Below are 17,198 nucleotides of genomic sequence, written 5' to 3' on the forward strand. Positions count from 1 at the left end.
TCTCGCTGTTTTCCCATGGTAGAAGAGGCAGGTTAGTTCCCTTAGGTCTCTTTTATAAGGACACCAATCCTGTTAATGAGGGCTCTGCCCTCATGACCTAATAACTTCCCAAAGGTCCTGCTTCCAAAAACCATCACTTTGGCGATTAGGACTTAACGTATGAATTTGAGGGCACACAAATTTTCAGACCATAGCACCTATCATACATACAAGCCATAGGCCTATCTCACATCAATTACAGACCAAGGCCTAAATAAAGTACTAGCCTTTATTTTTCTCTTTTGAAATAAAATAATATATGCTTAGAGTATCTATTAAATTAGGAAACAAATCACTCTGTGTTATGTTAGCATTGATCATTAATATGGGTGTTTTATCTTAATGTTGCAAAGATTAATAATCATATATTGTGTTTAATTGTTTCATTAGGTTAGAATAGACACTTAATAAAAATCTACCAAAGTATTAGCCTGGCACTGTAGCTTGCCCCTGTAATCCCAGCTGCTTGGTAGGAAGATCACTTGAGCACAGAAGTTCAGGGCTGCTGTGAGCTGTGATCACATCACTGAACTCGCATCTGCACAACAGAGCAAGCCTTCTTTTTTGTTTTTTTGGGGTTTTTTTTAGTCATCACACTCCTTTACAGGCTATAATTTTTTTGATTTTGTAGAAAGAAATGAAGCATAGCTATTGGAAGAGATTATTCAACTATAATTAGGGGGTAATAGGATGATGATTAGGATATTAGAATCCTCATTTCACTATACAGTGTACAATAGCAATCTTAAAAGTTAGGATAATCTTACTGTGTGGTCTTTGTAAAACATTAGAATACAATTTTTTGAAATAAATGAACAGCTGGATAAACGGAGATACTTAGAATGTCCGTACTAAATATTGTGGAGATATACAGTAAATTTCTTTTTTAATGTGTTATACCTAAAATCCCTATGTAATTTTTGTTTAAAATTTGATGAAATTACTGTGAAGTTATTTGTATGAATAAACTAAGCAACAATAGAAATTTGGGGAAGAAAGCCAAAAAGCACCCACATAGAGAGATGAATTTCTGTACTACCTATTAAAGAATTTAAACTATAATAGTATGATTTTGGTGAGGGCAGTGTTAAGTAAATAACACAGAATGCATGACTTGTTCAATTTGGGGAAAAAAGAAAACCTCTATTTTCTCTAATATTTAGGATGTGTTTAAAGTGTCATGTCTTTATTAACAAAATGACAGGAAAATTCAGAAGAAGGTAGAATTGAATATTTTTTTTTATTATAAAGATGTGGGGTACAATTCAGGGTTAGGTATACAAGCATTGATTATGCAGGTACCCTTGTTGATGAGGTATGCGCCTCCCTGAATATGTATTTTTCAGTCATTGGGAGGGTCAAAATTTCTAGGCTTAGAAATAATGAGAAAGGAAAGAATCATAGGTTTACACAACAATATAATTTAATTACAAAACAATTGTGCTTAAGGAAAGTTGCTAAAACAAATCTTACTGGGGGGAAATCATTTTCCTTCCTCTGTGTTTGAAATATGTTTTTTCTTTTTTTTTTTTGAGTTGGAGTCTCACTCAGTCTCCCAGACTGGAGTGCAGTGGCCGCTCCCAGCCACTGCAGCCTCGACCTGCTGGGCTCCGGCGATTCTTCCGCCTCAGTCTTCCAAGTAGCTGGAACTACAGGTGTGCGCTACTATGCCCGGCTAATTTTTTGATTTATTGTAGAGATAAGGTCTCGCCAAGTTGCCCAGGCGGGTCTCGAACCCGCGGGCTCAGGCAATTCACTCCCCTCAGCCTCCCAAAGGCGCGGGATTACAGGCTGAGCCACCGAGCCCGGCTGTTTTCTTTTTTATAGAACTTTTTTACTTGTGTGAAGGGAAAAAGGTACTTTTAAGATGAGTCATTGTGAAATGTAGTAGCCCTGTCTCATTCTTTTTAAAAATAATTTTTAACAATATTTAGTGCCTATTCTATGGAAGTTTGTTACATTAAGTGAATAAATGTAACAATGTTTTAGTTAAATTATTCACCATTTTGTAATTTTACTGATTTTTTTACTAAGCATTTCCTTTTTGAAAACATTCTTGCATTGTACAATAATGTGAATGTCAACTAAGTTCTAGTACCTAGTATATATCTGTGAACATAGTGACATCTCTGCTCTTGTGGAACTGAGATTTGTTTTGTTTGTTTTTATTTATCTTTTTGAGGAGAGACAGATAACACATGTAATATCAGGTGTTAATAAGTGCTTTAACGTAGTGTAAAGGGTGAATAGTGAAATAAGGATCTTTAGATTGAGTGGTTAGGAGGAAGCTTCCATTTTTTTGAGATACTTGAAGGAAGCGAGAGAATAAGTTGTATAAGTTCCTGGAGAGGAACATTTTAGTTCTTGAGATGGTAACATGCTTAGTGTTTTCAAGAAAGGGTAAGGAAGGCCAGCATTTTGTTGCATGCCTATAGTCCTAGTTACTTGGGAAGTTGAAGCAGGAGGATTGCTTGAGCCTAGGAGTTCAAGGCTATAGTGAGCTATGACCATATCACTGTGTTCCAGCCTGGGTGACAGAGCGAGAGCCTTTCTTAAATAAATAAAAATAAATAAACACACATTTTAAAAAGGAAAGGGCAAAGTAATTGGGTTGCTGGGGGAGGGGAGGATAAAAGAAATTGGGTGGCTGAAGCATAGTTAGTGAGGTAGAGATGGTGGAGAAACGAAGTTGAAGGTGTAGCCAGCAAAGAAACTTTATGCATTCTAGAAGTATATTGCTTCTGTTTATTGAGTTATTGAATTTGCCATAGTTCTAGAGGGCTGTAGCTGATGGGTTTTTTTTCCATTCAGATTTTTTCACTATATATATATTTGGGGGGGTGCTAATAATGGAGAAAGCGAGAACTCAATCATTATAAATATATGCCAGTTAATGAAACTTATACATTACAAAATCTGATTCTTCTGCATATGTTCCTGTGGGAAATGCAGTAGGTTCCAAGAAATCTCCTTTGGCATATTTTTTACTACTTCTTCTTCCTTTTTTTCTTTTAGAAAGCAGGATTTATTTGAGAGGACAGAAAAGCTCCCACGGTGGGAGGGGACCCGAAGGGGTTGCCTATTTTTTTTACTTTTAATATTTTTTTATTTTTAAACCTGTGGAGATTGATCTAGTTAGAATGGTGCCAACATAGAACTTTCTTGTAATTTTTACTGTTTGTCTAAGGCAAACCTTAGACGACAAAAAATATACAGAAAGCATACTTAGCATTGCTACTACTTCTCTTACAAATGCATTTAAGCTTAGCATGTAGTGGCCTTAATTGGTATATATACTTATTCTTGTCAGCAAATAATTCTTCTTAAAAAGTTCACATCCATTTTCCTCTGTTTTTAAGGAGGCCTCATGGGACCTGTGAGGATGATTTCATCTGGACATGAGTTAACAACAGATTATGATGAAAAAGCACTCCATGAGCTTGGTTTCAAGGATATGCAGGTATATATACAATGTGGTTTGAGTTTTAATTATCTGTTGACTATTAGTCAACAGTCAAACATTTGAAGGTATAGTTCTAAAAAGGTCTTATTGCTTTTGTTACATTAAAATTGTAAGTGATGTTATTTTATACTGTAGATTTATCATTTGGTTAAACCAAAAACTTGATGTGTGCGTAATTTTTCCCCCCATTTCTCTTATTTTTGTAGATGGTGTTTGTATCTTTGGGTGCACCGAGAAGAGAACGGAAAGGGGAAGGTGTTCAGTTGCCAGCATCTTGCCTACCACCCCCTCAGAAGGACAACATTCCAATGCTTTTGCTTCTCCAAGAACCTCATTTAACTACTCTTTTTGATTTATTAGAGATGCTTGCATCATTTAAACCACCCTCAGGGAAGGTGTCAGTTGATGATAGTGAGGTAACTATATAGGTTTCGTTTTTAGAAATCTTATTTTCTCTTTCTGTTGAAAGAATATAAAAAATAAAATTACAAAATATTATCAAATATGCTTAGTAAAGTATAATAATTTTTTCAGTAATCTCTTAAGAGTAGTAAAACTCAGAAACCCATTTATTATTTAATTCCTAACATGATCCAGGCATACTTTTTTAATCAAAGTATTATGTATAAGGGTGATCAAAATGGACATAGTTTCAGCCTTCATTGAATCCATTGGGGAACACAGTTAATGGAAATGCCTAACAGATAAATAGGTTCAGATAGGTGCTAAAACTAAAACATGGCGTGTTATTATTAGGGGGTGTAGATGGTGGAGACCCATTTGTTATTTGGTCTAGAAAGGTTTCTCTGAGGGAGACCATATATACTGAGCTAAAATGGTGAAAAGGAGTCAGTCAAGTGAAAAGAACAAGGAATGATCTGGATAAAGTAATCTGATTCTTGAAACCCTTGATGTAAGTAGGAGTTAGGCAGGTCAAGGAATTTTGTTAGAGAATATAAAGTAGAACATGGAGGGAATTGGAAGAGTAGATTGAGAAGAATGGGATTTGAAAGGTAGATGGAATGAAAGAATATAAACCTTATGAGCCATTGTGAACCATTTCCATTTTACTCAAAGTAGATATCATTAAAGGATTTTATAAACAGAGGATATACACACGGTCTGTTATTTGTTTTATATGTAATAGGTTTGTTTGGCAAAAGTAACACAGTCAGAAAGGAACCTAATGCACTAGTCCAAGAAGGAGTTGACAGCCCTAGAATGTGATAGTGACAGTAGAAAAAAATGAAGTGGACACCAGGTCATAGCAGCATCACTTGGTGGTAGATTGGATTTTAGGAGTAGAGAATGAAGAGTGAAGAAGAAGATATGACATAGATATGACATAGAGTGAAGAAGAAGATATGACATAGATATGACATTAGTTTCTGGCTTGAGCAACTGGGTAGATTCCATTTGAAATGAAGAATGATGGGTGCCTGAGGGATATCAAGTGGAGATGTCAAGGAATTATTTGGGATTCGTAAGTTTGGAGTTCAGAGAAAAAGTTTGGCCTAGAAAAGTAAGTTTGTGGGTTTGCACTGTGAATATGGTATTTAAAGTCAAGAATGTATACAAGATCACCTAAAGGAGCCATTTTCAATCCACTGACAGTTAAAAAAATGTCCTTAGAAGGACTTACCCTAAGATATATATCTTATCATGTATGCATTTAGCTTATCCAATTGAATAACAATTTTGAGATTGAGTTGCAAATAAAATGATGGTGCTTTGTTGATTTTCCGTATGTTAGTCTACTGTTCTTTCCCCCATGAGTAAGTTAAGTGACTTGTATTTCTATTGTATTTTGATCATGGATGCAGTGTTGGCTGCTATTGAACCCTCTATTCCCCATACTCTTCTTCTCGTATGTTGGGGCATTCTTAAATTCCCAAGAAATCTCCTTTTTTGTCAAGCAGAGTATTCAGTATGTGCCCATGAACCTTTGTTTCCTCCTTTGTGCTAGTGTTCTGTGCAGTGTATTGTGGGAATAATGGAGGGGGAAAGACAAACATTTGCTGAAGGTTTCTGCAAAAGGGGAGTTGTTTAAATTGGATCCAGTTACTGATGAGAGTAAAGAAAAGCATTACAGTTTTTCTTCATGACAGAAAAATGAATGGTGTGTTTGAGAATGGGAGGATGACATAGTGTAATTTAAATATAAGGAGAAACGGAGATTGTAACTTATACTGCAAAAGGATCTTTAATGTGATTTTGTTTTTTGTAAAATGGATTCCTGTCATCATGGCAGGTTTTAAGCAACAAAATGAGATCTTTTCTTGGCTTATAGAAATAAAATTTAAGCTGGGTGTGGTGGCTCACACCTGTAATCCCAGCACTTTGGGAGGCGGAGGCAAGAGGATTGCATGGGTTCAAGACCAGCTTGGGCAACATGGCGAAACCTTGTCTCTACAATAAATAAAAAAATTAACTGGGCATGATGGCGCATGCCTGTAGTTCCTGCTACTTGGAAGGCTGAGGCGGAAGGATTGCCTGAAGCCCAACAGGTCGAGGCTGCGGTGGCCATGAGCACGCCACTGCCCTCCAGCCTGGGCAACAGAGTTAGACTCCGAGACACACACACACACACACACACACACACACACACGACTTTAGACTCCGAGACACACACACACACACACACACACACACACACACACACACACACACACTTTAGATGAGGGAATGGAGGATGTCTTTAGATAAAACAGTGACCAGCCGGGCTCGGCAACAGAGTTAGACTCCGAGACACACACACACACACACACACACACACACACACACACACACACACGACTTTAGACTCCGAGACACACACACACACACACACACACACACACACACACACACACACACACACACTTTATATGAGGGAATGGAGGATGTCTTTAGATAAAACAGTGACCAGCCGGGCTCGGCAACAGAGTTAGACTCCGAGATACACACACACACACACACACACACACACTCACACACACACACACACACACGACTTTAGACTCCGAGATACATACACACACACACACACACACACACACACACACACACACACACACACACACACACACACACTTTAGATGAGGGAGTGGAGGATGTCTTTAGATAAAACAGTGACCAGCTGGGCTCGGTGGCTCAGCCTGTAATCCTGCGCCTTTGGGAGGCTGAGGTGAGTAGATTGTTTGAGACCCGCCTGGGCAGCAAGACCTCATCTCTACAATAAATCAAAAAATCAGCCGGGTGTGGTAGCGCATGCCTGTAATTCCGGCTACTCGGAAGGCTGAGGTGGAAGGATCGCCGGAGCCCAGCAGGTCGAGGCTGCGGTGGCCGGGAGCGGCCACTGCACTCCAGTCTGGGCAACAGAGTGAGACTCCAACTCAAAAAAAAAAAAAAATGGTAACCAGAGGTAAAAGGACCAGCCTGGGCAACAGAGTTATACTCCGACACACACACACACACACACACACACACACACACACACACACACACACACACACACACACAGTTATTTAGATAAAACAGTGACCAGAGGTAAAAGGACCAGTTAAGAGGGCATTGTATTATTAGTCTGAGTGACACCTAAACCAGAGGGAAAGCATTTTATTGTTTTAGCAGATATCTTATTAAATCTTATTAATGGCAGGTGTACTGTGGTTAATATAGAGATTCCTTGTTGAACAAGACTGGTTTGGCCCTGATGAGGATTACAAAAAGTAAAAATAAAGGTCCTTTACTGTTTATGTTCCATGGGACGTTAGTCATAACAGAATATCGCCCCCCCCCCCCGCTTTCCCTCATATTCTTTTTTCACGGAATTGTCGTACTCTTTTTTTTAGTGGGTATTTACAAAGGAATGAATTCTATTTTATCGAAACTCTCAGTTTAGGTTTTCCTACCTAAAGCAGAAGTGTTACTCAGAGATTGCTTCTCTTTATTCATCAGCCTTGTGAGAGGCCAAGTTTAACTTGAAACTTTCTTTGATATTTTCTTGCCTTTAAAGTTTACTAGCTTTCTACCATTTTAACAAAGGAACTAAGTTGCATTTTATGGACTTAATAGAATATTCTTTTGGCATCTCTTAGACTGTATTATTTCAAAAAAACACTATGACTGAAACAATAGTAGTATAATAGCAAACCAATTCATATTTTGTGGAAAATAACCAGAACTGTAGATTCTAGCTTTTACTGTTTGTACCTCTTGGAATGGTACTTTAATTTAAAAAACTAAACCTTACCCATATATTATTGCTTTCTGAAACATTATTTGTTTTACTGTCATCTTAGTTCAGATTTAACAAATGATAATGAAAAAAGTGTATTCTGTCCTCTTAATCTCTGCTCCTCGAGACTGAAAAATAAGGTATGGATTACCAAAATAAGAGAAACAGTTAAGCTCTTTTTCTAAATGGGAGGTCAAGTATTTGATTGTTGTTGGGCTCAGAGTGTTGACCTGCAAATGAATATATAGATGATAGTGTATGTATGACTTTATGAAACAAATCTTTTCACTTCTGTTTCAGAAGTTTCCCGAGAAAACTGATCAACCTTAGAGGAAGACTATTCTATAAAAGTGTTTATTAAGAAATTGAAAGCCACTGCTTTGATATAACTATTAATTTTCTCAAAAACAGTAATTTACCATGGAACACATATTTTCTTTATTTTTACAAAATGAGGCTAAAAATAATAACAAATTTGAAGTTGAACTTACGTTAAAAACTCTTTTTCTGTGTAGAGCTTAAGATGTGAAGAACTTCATCTTCATGCGGAAAATCTGTCTAGGCGTGTTTGGGAACTACTGATGCTTCTCCCTACATGTCCTAACATGTTGATGGCATTCCAGAATATTTCAGATGAACAGGTGAGCCCACAAAATCTTTTTTACTCTCCTGGAGAATGGCCCAGTTTACATTCCTACTGACAGTGTATGAGATCATCTATTGCCTCATAGCCTCAGTAAATCTGATTATAATAGGTAAAAAGTGTGAGTTCATTTATTTATTTAGTGAGGTTGAATAACAAAACAGAGGCTGAATACAAGACAAAGATGTTTTCTTTTTCATTTTTTAAAAAAATTTTAGAGTTGTTGGGTACAAGTGAGGATTTACTACATAACTAAGTTGCATGCAGGTAAAGTATGGGCTTTTAACTGGCCCTCTTCTCCCTGTGATAGCAGACAAAGTACCCATTGTTGTTGACACATATCTCCACCCTCCCTTCCCTAGCAGTGTCCAACATCTGCCGATCCCACCCTTGTGGCTATGTGACCAGTGATCAGGGCCTGCGTATGAGTTAGAACATGCTGTATTCAGTAATTTGTGTCTGTGATAACTTACTTAGTATGTTGATTTCCAGCTGCATCCATGTCACTGCAAAGACCATGATATTGTTCTTCTTTATGGCTGCATAATACTCCATCATGTATATGTACCACATTTTCTTTATTCAGTCCACTTTTGATGGGCATCTGGGTTGGTTCTGTATTTTTGCTGTTTTGATTAGTGCTGCAGTAAACATACATGTACAGGTGTCTTTTTGGTAGAGCAGTTTGTGTTCTTCTGGGTATATTCCCAGAAGAGGGATTGATGGATTGTATGGATGCTCAATTTTTAGTTATTTCAGAAATCGCCACACTGCTTTTCACAAAGGTTGATTTAGTTTACATTCTTACCAACCGTGTGAAGAGTTTCCTTTTCTCTACAGCTGCATCAGCATCTGTTGTTTTTTTGACATTTTAATGATAACCATCCTTCCTGGTGTTTTGTGCAACCTCATTGTAGTTTTGATTTGCATTTCTCTGGTGATTTGTGAAGCTGAGCATCTTGTCACGTGTTGGTTGGCTGCTTGTAGTCTTCCTTTGAGAAATGTCTGTTCATAACCTTTGCTCTGCTTTTTTTTTTGAGTCAAGGTCTCTTGCCCAGTTTGGAGGGCAGTGGCGTGATCATGACGATCATGGCTGATGGCAGCCTTGACCTCCTGGGCTCAGGCAGTCCGTCTGTCTCAGCATGTTGAGTAGATGGGACTATGGGTGTGTGCCACCACACTCAGCTAAGTTTTTTTCTTTTTTGTGGAACCAACGTTTTGCTATGTTGCCCAGGCTGGCCTTGAACTCCTGGGCTCTAGCAGTCCGCCCGCCTCAGCCTCCTCAAGTGTTGGGATTACAGGTGTAAGCCACCACACTCGGCCCCTTTGCCCAATTTTTAATGGGTTTGTTTGTTGTTTTTTCCCTTTTAGTTCAAGTTTCATGTAGATTCTGGATGTTAGGCTTCTGTCAGATGCATGGCTTGCAAATATTTTTTCCCACTCCATGGGTTGTTTCCTTACTCTCTTGATGATCTGAGTATAGTGTTTGCCCATATACTAGGTAAAAAGTATCAGTTGATTTTAACGTTCATTTATTTATTTAGTGAGGTTGTATAACATAATATAGGCTAAATAGCACAGAAGGATGTTTTCTAAAATTATCTTTAGAAAATAAAGATTTCCTTCTTTAAAGGTTTTTTTTTTCCTTATTACTGTATTTTTTTTTTTAAAGCAGAATTTATCGAAAGGTCAGAAAAAAAACTCCCACAGTGGGAGGGGGACCCAAAGTGTTGCCTGCAATATGTTTTAAATATTGCTTTGTTTTCAGTAACAGATAGTAATGTCTAAAGAAAAGACACTAAGAAGAAATGATATTCATCAGTGATTGTTTTGGAGGCTTACACAAGTCAACTGACAGAATTAGGGAGGAAATGAGGCCAAGAAAGTTAAAAATGTTTAAGTGGTAATTTTTCCATATGGGCGTCACTTCACATGTTGGATATCTTTGTAAAGTCTTTGAAATTAAAGATTTTTCTTATTATAACAGCTGTGTAATAAGGGACTTCTTTGTGGAGCTCTCCAATAGAAATTCTAAAGGATGAAAGGAGAAACAGATGTTATAATTTTGTGCTAATGGTTATCTAGGATTTGGGACACTATCATGAGATTTTAGAAGATCCACTATCTTATGAGACTTGAAAGTAAAGAAGATGAGTTCTAGAAAATGGTGGATGATGACTTAGAGTAGCTGTAGTAATAGCATTTCGAAGATGCAGATTAAGTGTGAATAACAGTATTTTATAAATCGAGAGTAGAAAACAGTAGTGTTTCTAAATCCATGTATTTATATGACTTGTAAATATGTAGGTATAAGTCTTAAATATTGATAATTAGTTTATCAGTATCCTTAAAAGTTTATGCATTCAACTAGACCATGCTTTTTTTTCGTTAGGAAGATGATAAATTGCCTTATTTGTTGTGAAAATTAATGAGTTATAATTTTTTCTCATGCTGCTATTTATTAATTTTATTGGTTTTAGCTGAATAAATTTTAATGACTAATTGGTGTTTTAAGCATACCATTAGTTAAATTATATAATTGGTCTTCATAAGTTATAATATGTTTCAAAGTTTGTATAATATTTTGAGTTCTTATGTAGTGTCAATTTTATTAAGATTTTTCTTTTGGTAGTTCTCTTAGTAAGTTAACTTGAGAAACATAATTTTTCTTTTTTTAATTTAAGAGTAATGATGGACTTAATTGGAAAGAACTTCTAAAAATTAAGAGTGCTCACAAGCTATTGTATGCTCTGGAAATTATTGAAGCACTGGGAAAACCTAACAGAAGAATACGGAGAGAGTCGACGGTAATTGTATTTCCATTATTAGCATTAGATGTTTGTATTCTCTCTGGACCAAAATTCCTTAACATATTATCTTTTCATTCTAGATTAATTATTTATTCTATCATCCTCACTTATTTTATTTTATTTAATATTTTTGCCTTTCTACAGGGAAGTTACAGTGATCTTTATCCGGATTCAGATGATTCAAGTGAGGATCAAGTGGAAAATAGTAAAAATTCGTGGAGTTGCAAGGTTTGATCATATGTGTTTTTCAATGTATTGATAAAAATAATTTATCTCCAGTTTCCCAAAAGTGGGTATCATAATTCTTCATTGTTGTTAAACTAATTTGCTATTAAAATAAGGCAAAATTATGTATTACTCTAAATCATGATATTATAAGCAGATTCTTTTTAATGCCTTGGTGCCCCTATTTTTAGCACTGATTTTTTTCCTCCCTCCATTGAAATACTCTTAGGACATCTCTAGTGTCTAGAATTAAATGGCTAATAGGTTATAATGATGTGTTTATAGAATTTGATAAGAATTGTGTAAAAAATTTTTTAAAAGATTTGTTATCATTATGTATAGAAGTAATTTTGGTGATTTAAATGAAAGAATAATTTTCTAAATGAAAGATACGTAATATTTTATGTATCTGGTTTCTGAATCAGCAAGCAGGTTTTCATTACATATGTTGCTGCTTTTCTCTTACCATTGTTCTCACAATTGCTTATAGTTTGTTGCTGCTGGAGGACTTCAACAGTTACTAGAAATTTTTAATTCTGGAATTCTAGAGCCTAAAGAACAGGAATCATGGACTGTGGTAAGTGAAAATTCACTGTTTCAATTAGTTACAATAGTTATCTCTTTTGAAACATCCATTTCCATCCACAATATGACTTTTACTACATACTTCATTGTAACAAGGGAAAGTATAGAAAATAATACAAATGAGTTTAAAAATATAGAGTTTGACAAAGTTATTATGAAATAAGAGTTTGTCATGTCACCTGTGTTAAATTAAGTGCTAAAATTAATTACTCTGAAATATGACTAATTCATAAACATTTTCCCATTAGATAAATGCATTATGTATTACTTTTTGTCTATATAGTCTTAATATTGTGTTGCTTTTTTGAAGATTGGTTTATGTCTTAAATTTTTTTAAAACATTGTTTTTTATTGTTTAATTTTGTTTTGATCAATTCTTTCTTTATACAGTAATACTAAAATATGTGTTTCCAGACCATTTTGGTTGGTCCACTGTGAGATAAAGAAATTGAGAATAAATCTTTAGAAATTTTTACAGCAATTAGACATTGCTGCAGTATTTTTAAATAGTATTTTCCAAAAGTATTGGTCCTCAACAAAATGGAAATTTAAAAAAATGTTATTTTACCACTATGTATTTGAAGATGCACTACTTTGTAATATTAGGAAAATAAAATAGCTTATAGAATATTTAAAACCTCAAAATAATATATGCAAAATTGCACAGTCCATTTATGAACTAAATGTAAAGGATATTCCATTTTCTGACTTCCAATAATTATCAAGCATTTAATTCAAGTATTAATTTCTTAGTATCTGTGTTTTTAGGATTACCTTGGAACTTAGGAGTCAGGTATAATGATTTGATAGCAAATGCTGCTATGTCCAAAATGAAAGGAACTACATTTAGAAAACATTACAATCTACTGAGTTTTTGTTAATCTTACCACTGGTTTCAGTACTACTTTTTTCAATTTTTATTTTACATTTTTTACTAAAGGTATTTTACTTTTTAGAATATTCACCTCTACCACAGTAATTAATTATTGTAATTTTGTGTCTCATTTTTCAAATTCCTGTTTGTTGTATTTTACTGTTAGTCATGTATTTGGTATCCCATTAATATTTCAAAATTTCATTGTGACTTCTAAAATTTGCATTTTCCTTTTAGTTTTTTGTCAGAGTGGAAGAATTTACTAAAATCTTTATTTTTTAAGAAAATAGATTTATTAGTTGACTTATAGAGAGATTAAAGAGCTTAAAACAAGTATTAAATAGAAATCTGTGCCTTTATTAGAATGTTGTCAGGCTTTAAATATGCCAATTTTGGTAATCAAATTATTGTTTTCTTTAATAAGAAATGACACTCAAATCTTTAATGAGTTATATGTTATCTATAAGAATTTTGTTTATAAGCTGTTCTTAGTTGTGAATAATGTTTACATAAAATAATATGAAAGATTTTCTCTCTGTTTCCCTTAAAATTATGAATACTTTTGAGAAATATTAGTAGTAAGAACGTTTTACTGCCATTCGTGGCACATTGTGGCCTTACAGTGACTGAGATGAGTTGCAAAGCATGTCTACGATACAAATTGCTTTCAGGCCAATTGATATCCCCTTTTTATAATGCGTCTCTCTTAATATTATGAAATCTTGTAATTTTAGGATCATCCTTGTTTCTTAACCAACTTTATTTTTTTTCCTTTTAAAGTGGGTTTAGTTGAAGTATACTTTTTTATTACATTATTTTGAGATATAGTTCACATGCAATAAATTTGCTCCTTTAAAATGTACATTTCAGAGATTTTTACGATATTCACAAAGTCTTGCAACCATTGCCCCCATCTAATTCCAGAACAGTTTTATCATCTCAAAAAGAAACCTCTTACTCATTAGCAGTAACTTCTCATTTCTCCCTAAATGTTTTAAATTGAGGAAGCTCCCATTATAATCTGCTCTCTATCTCTATGGACTGTCCTATTTTGGATATTTCTTTAAATTGGAACCATACAACATGTCCTTTATGACTGGCTTCTTTTACTTAGCATAATGTTTTATGATTCCTCTTTTAAGTAGCATGTATCAGTAAACCATCCCTCTGTATGAATGTACCATGTATTGTTTGTATCCATTCACCAATGGAAAAGCATTTGGATTATTTCCACAATTTGGCTGTATTGAACATCTGTGTACAAGTTTTTGTATAGATGTAAGTTTTCAGTTCTTTTGAGCATATACCTAGCAATGGTATACTTTGCCAATACTTCAGTTGTGTTTCATTGTGATTTCTAAAGTTTGCATTTTCTTAATTTTAATGATCTTGAGCACCTTGTCATGTGCTTATTGACTATTCATAAGCATGCATCTGTATACTTTCTCTGGCTCTCTTTTTTTTTTTTTTTGAGTCGGAGTCTCACTCTGTCACCCAGGCTGGAGTGCAGTGGCACATTCACAGCTACCGCGGTCTGGACCTGCTGGGCTCAGGCGATCCTTTCACCTCAACCTTTCAAGTAGCTGGAACTACTGGTGTGCGGCACCATGCCCAGCTAATTTTTTTATTTATTGTAGAGACGAGGTTTCATCGAGTTTCCCAGGCTAGTCTTGAACTCTAGGCTCAGGTAATCGTCTCGCCTCCGCCTCCGCCTTCCAAAGTGCCAGGAGTATAGGCATGACCCACTGTTCCCAAATGATGTTTCTTTCTCATTGATTGACCATATGTTTATCTTCTTTTGTGAAATGTTCATATCTTTTGCTTTTTTTTTTCTTCAGGTCTTAGGATATAGTTATGAGACTTTTTTCCTGTTAACCAATTTGGACAAACTTTTTTTTATCAAATGTATGTATGTGAAGTATTTGCTCAGCCTGTGACTTATTTTTCCTCTATATTGACAGTGTCTTTTAGAGGAGAAGTTTTAAATTTTAATGTAATTTGTATCCCATCTAAGTGTAGGGATTTTTGTAGAGATTTTTGGTTTGTTTTTTTCAGATGGCTGTTCAGTTTTTCTAGCACCATTTGTTGAAAAGACTTTTTTATCTCTCTGGATTATCCTGGTACCTTTCTTGAAATTCAGTAATAAAATATTGCTAATAATAATAGTAATAATAATAATAATGATACAGTATTTCTATCACTGGGAGAAGAATACTGTTTCCTGGTATATTGGTATAAGTGTACCACTTGGCCGTGGAATCAGGGACACTAGAGGCCAAAAATTATTGAAGGAAAAGCTCTGAAGCTCTCATCTTGCACATGTGATACTTTAATTAATTTATTTAAAGAAAGTGTTTTAAGTTTTTAAAATTGAGCTTGAAATCAGTTATAAATACATATAAAACAGTATTTTACTAAGTAAATATTTATTTTCAATGTGTGTATGGAAAGCACAAGATTTTCAGTTGAATTATTTTCCAGAATTACTAAGGATTGGGTTGGTCCCAAAATATTTAGTGTGCCTCTTGTGTAGAGAGATAACATACAATATTTTGTCTCTCAAATTATGCTGTTGGTGAATAAATTATATTCTTGATAGCATTTTAATGATTTTTATAGCCCTTTGTACTCAGATATCCCCTCAGGGGACACAAAGAGATTGCTGATGATTATACTAGACAAACTTATGTCAATACAAATTTTTCAAAAATGTATGTTTCCTTGAAGTTTTCCCATTCAAATTGCATGAAAATAAAGAGATGGAATATATGCTGTGATATGATTGATCAGTTGAGAAGTGCATGAGTGCATCCTTCCTTTCACATTATCTTTGAAAAAAAGACTGGTCAATAAATTGCATATTATTAGTGTGAGAAGAAGAAAACAAGACTGCATTGTCTGCTTGAATAGAAAAACACTAGGTGGAAAACGTCTAACAAATTACTATTTTAGGAGAACCCTCTCGGGTTCCCTCCCACTCTGGGAACTTTGCTGTCCTCTCAATAAATCCTGCTTTCTAGAAAAGAAAAAATTATTTTTACAACATACATCAGTGAACCTGCAGTGCATGTCAGTGATTGTTTCACATGTTATCACACATTAGAAAAATAGAAGATATAAAACTTTGATTTTTTGGGGTCATAAATAAGTTTCTCAATGTCCACAATTCCATCATAAGCCAGATATCATTACAATAAAATAATTAGTTTCAACGCTAAACTATTTATATGAAGTGATTCACTTGTCACTGTTTTGTAAAAAAGTGTAGTCAAGCTGCTTGTAGGTGATCCGTGAGATGCCTCCAAGTACAAAAGGGTTATATTTATACATTCTGGGTAGTGCATTTTTTCAAAAATCTCATAGCTATCTATTACATACATTTTTATGATGCTTTCAAAAAAGAAATACGTGTCATTTCTATTTTATTAAATAGTTCTTTGTTCTTAGATATCTTTTCTATATCTTTTTAAGATTAGATTGTTACTAACCATAATATTTGAGCAACAAAATTTTTATAGTACATAGATTAAATATTAGCTATTATTATTTTTATTTTCTGGTCTCCTTAATTTCAAAACTATATAGTGGCTATACTAAACTAGTGAAATAGAGAAATGAAATTTTCTTCTCATTTACAGTGGCAGCTAGACTGTCTTGCTTGCTTGCTGAAGTTAATATGCCAGTTTGCAGTAGATCCATCCGATTTGGATTTAGCTTATCATGATGTCTTTGCCTGGTCTGGTATAGCAGAAAGCCATAGGAAAAGAACCTGGCCTGGCAAATCAAGGAAGGCTGCTGGTGATCATGCCAAGGGTCTTCATATACCACGATTAACAGAGGTAAAGTACAAAAGTTAACATTTAATTATAGTGATAAATTCCATTTATGTTTCAAGATAGCTAATGTGTTATTGTTTTGACAAAGTAAATTAATAATGTTAATATACAAGAAGTGTTATCCTAGATTAGTCTAATTTGACCTAACACCTGAAGTAATATCATTGTATTAAAGCAGTAGTGATCACGAGACAGTAATGCTTTTCAGTTCGTTATCTGAAATGCAGGAATGAATTTTGAACAATTTTATTTATTTAATTTAAAAAAATTTTAATTTTAAAGCTATGGGGTACAATTCAAGGTTAGGTATAGAAATGGTCATTATGCAGGTACCCTTGTTGATGTATGAGCCATTTTAATGTTATCTTAGCTGTAAGACTAGGTTATTATTTGGAGTTAGTAATTTATGTACTGAGAGGATAAGGGTCCATTCAGGAAAACATAGTCATTAGTCCAACATAGAAAATTTAAAATAGGGAATCGATTTTACATGTGTGTATTGAA

The 17,198-nt window shown here is 34.6% G+C and overlaps 1 protein-coding gene across 1 annotated transcript in view; it reads left to right on the forward strand.

Annotated features, from left to right (window-relative positions):
• Positions 1–17,198, forward strand: part of USP34 (ubiquitin specific peptidase 34) — a 213,212-nt gene that overhangs the window by 91,555 nt on the left and 104,459 nt on the right. Inside the window, 7 exon segments of the mRNA XM_021711053.1 lie at positions 3,399–3,499; positions 3,709–3,918; positions 8,237–8,362; positions 11,049–11,171; positions 11,319–11,402; positions 11,890–11,976; positions 16,497–16,697. Coding sequence (XP_021566728.1) covers positions 3,399–3,499; positions 3,709–3,918; positions 8,237–8,362; positions 11,049–11,171; positions 11,319–11,402; positions 11,890–11,976; positions 16,497–16,697 — 932 coding nt within the window.

This window comes from Carlito syrichta, unplaced genomic scaffold (genome assembly GCF_000164805.1).
Source record: "Carlito syrichta isolate Samal-C Ts95f unplaced genomic scaffold, Tarsius_syrichta-2.0.1 Scaffold301837, whole genome shotgun sequence".
Taxonomy (NCBI): domain Eukaryota; kingdom Metazoa; phylum Chordata; class Mammalia; order Primates; family Tarsiidae; genus Carlito; species Carlito syrichta.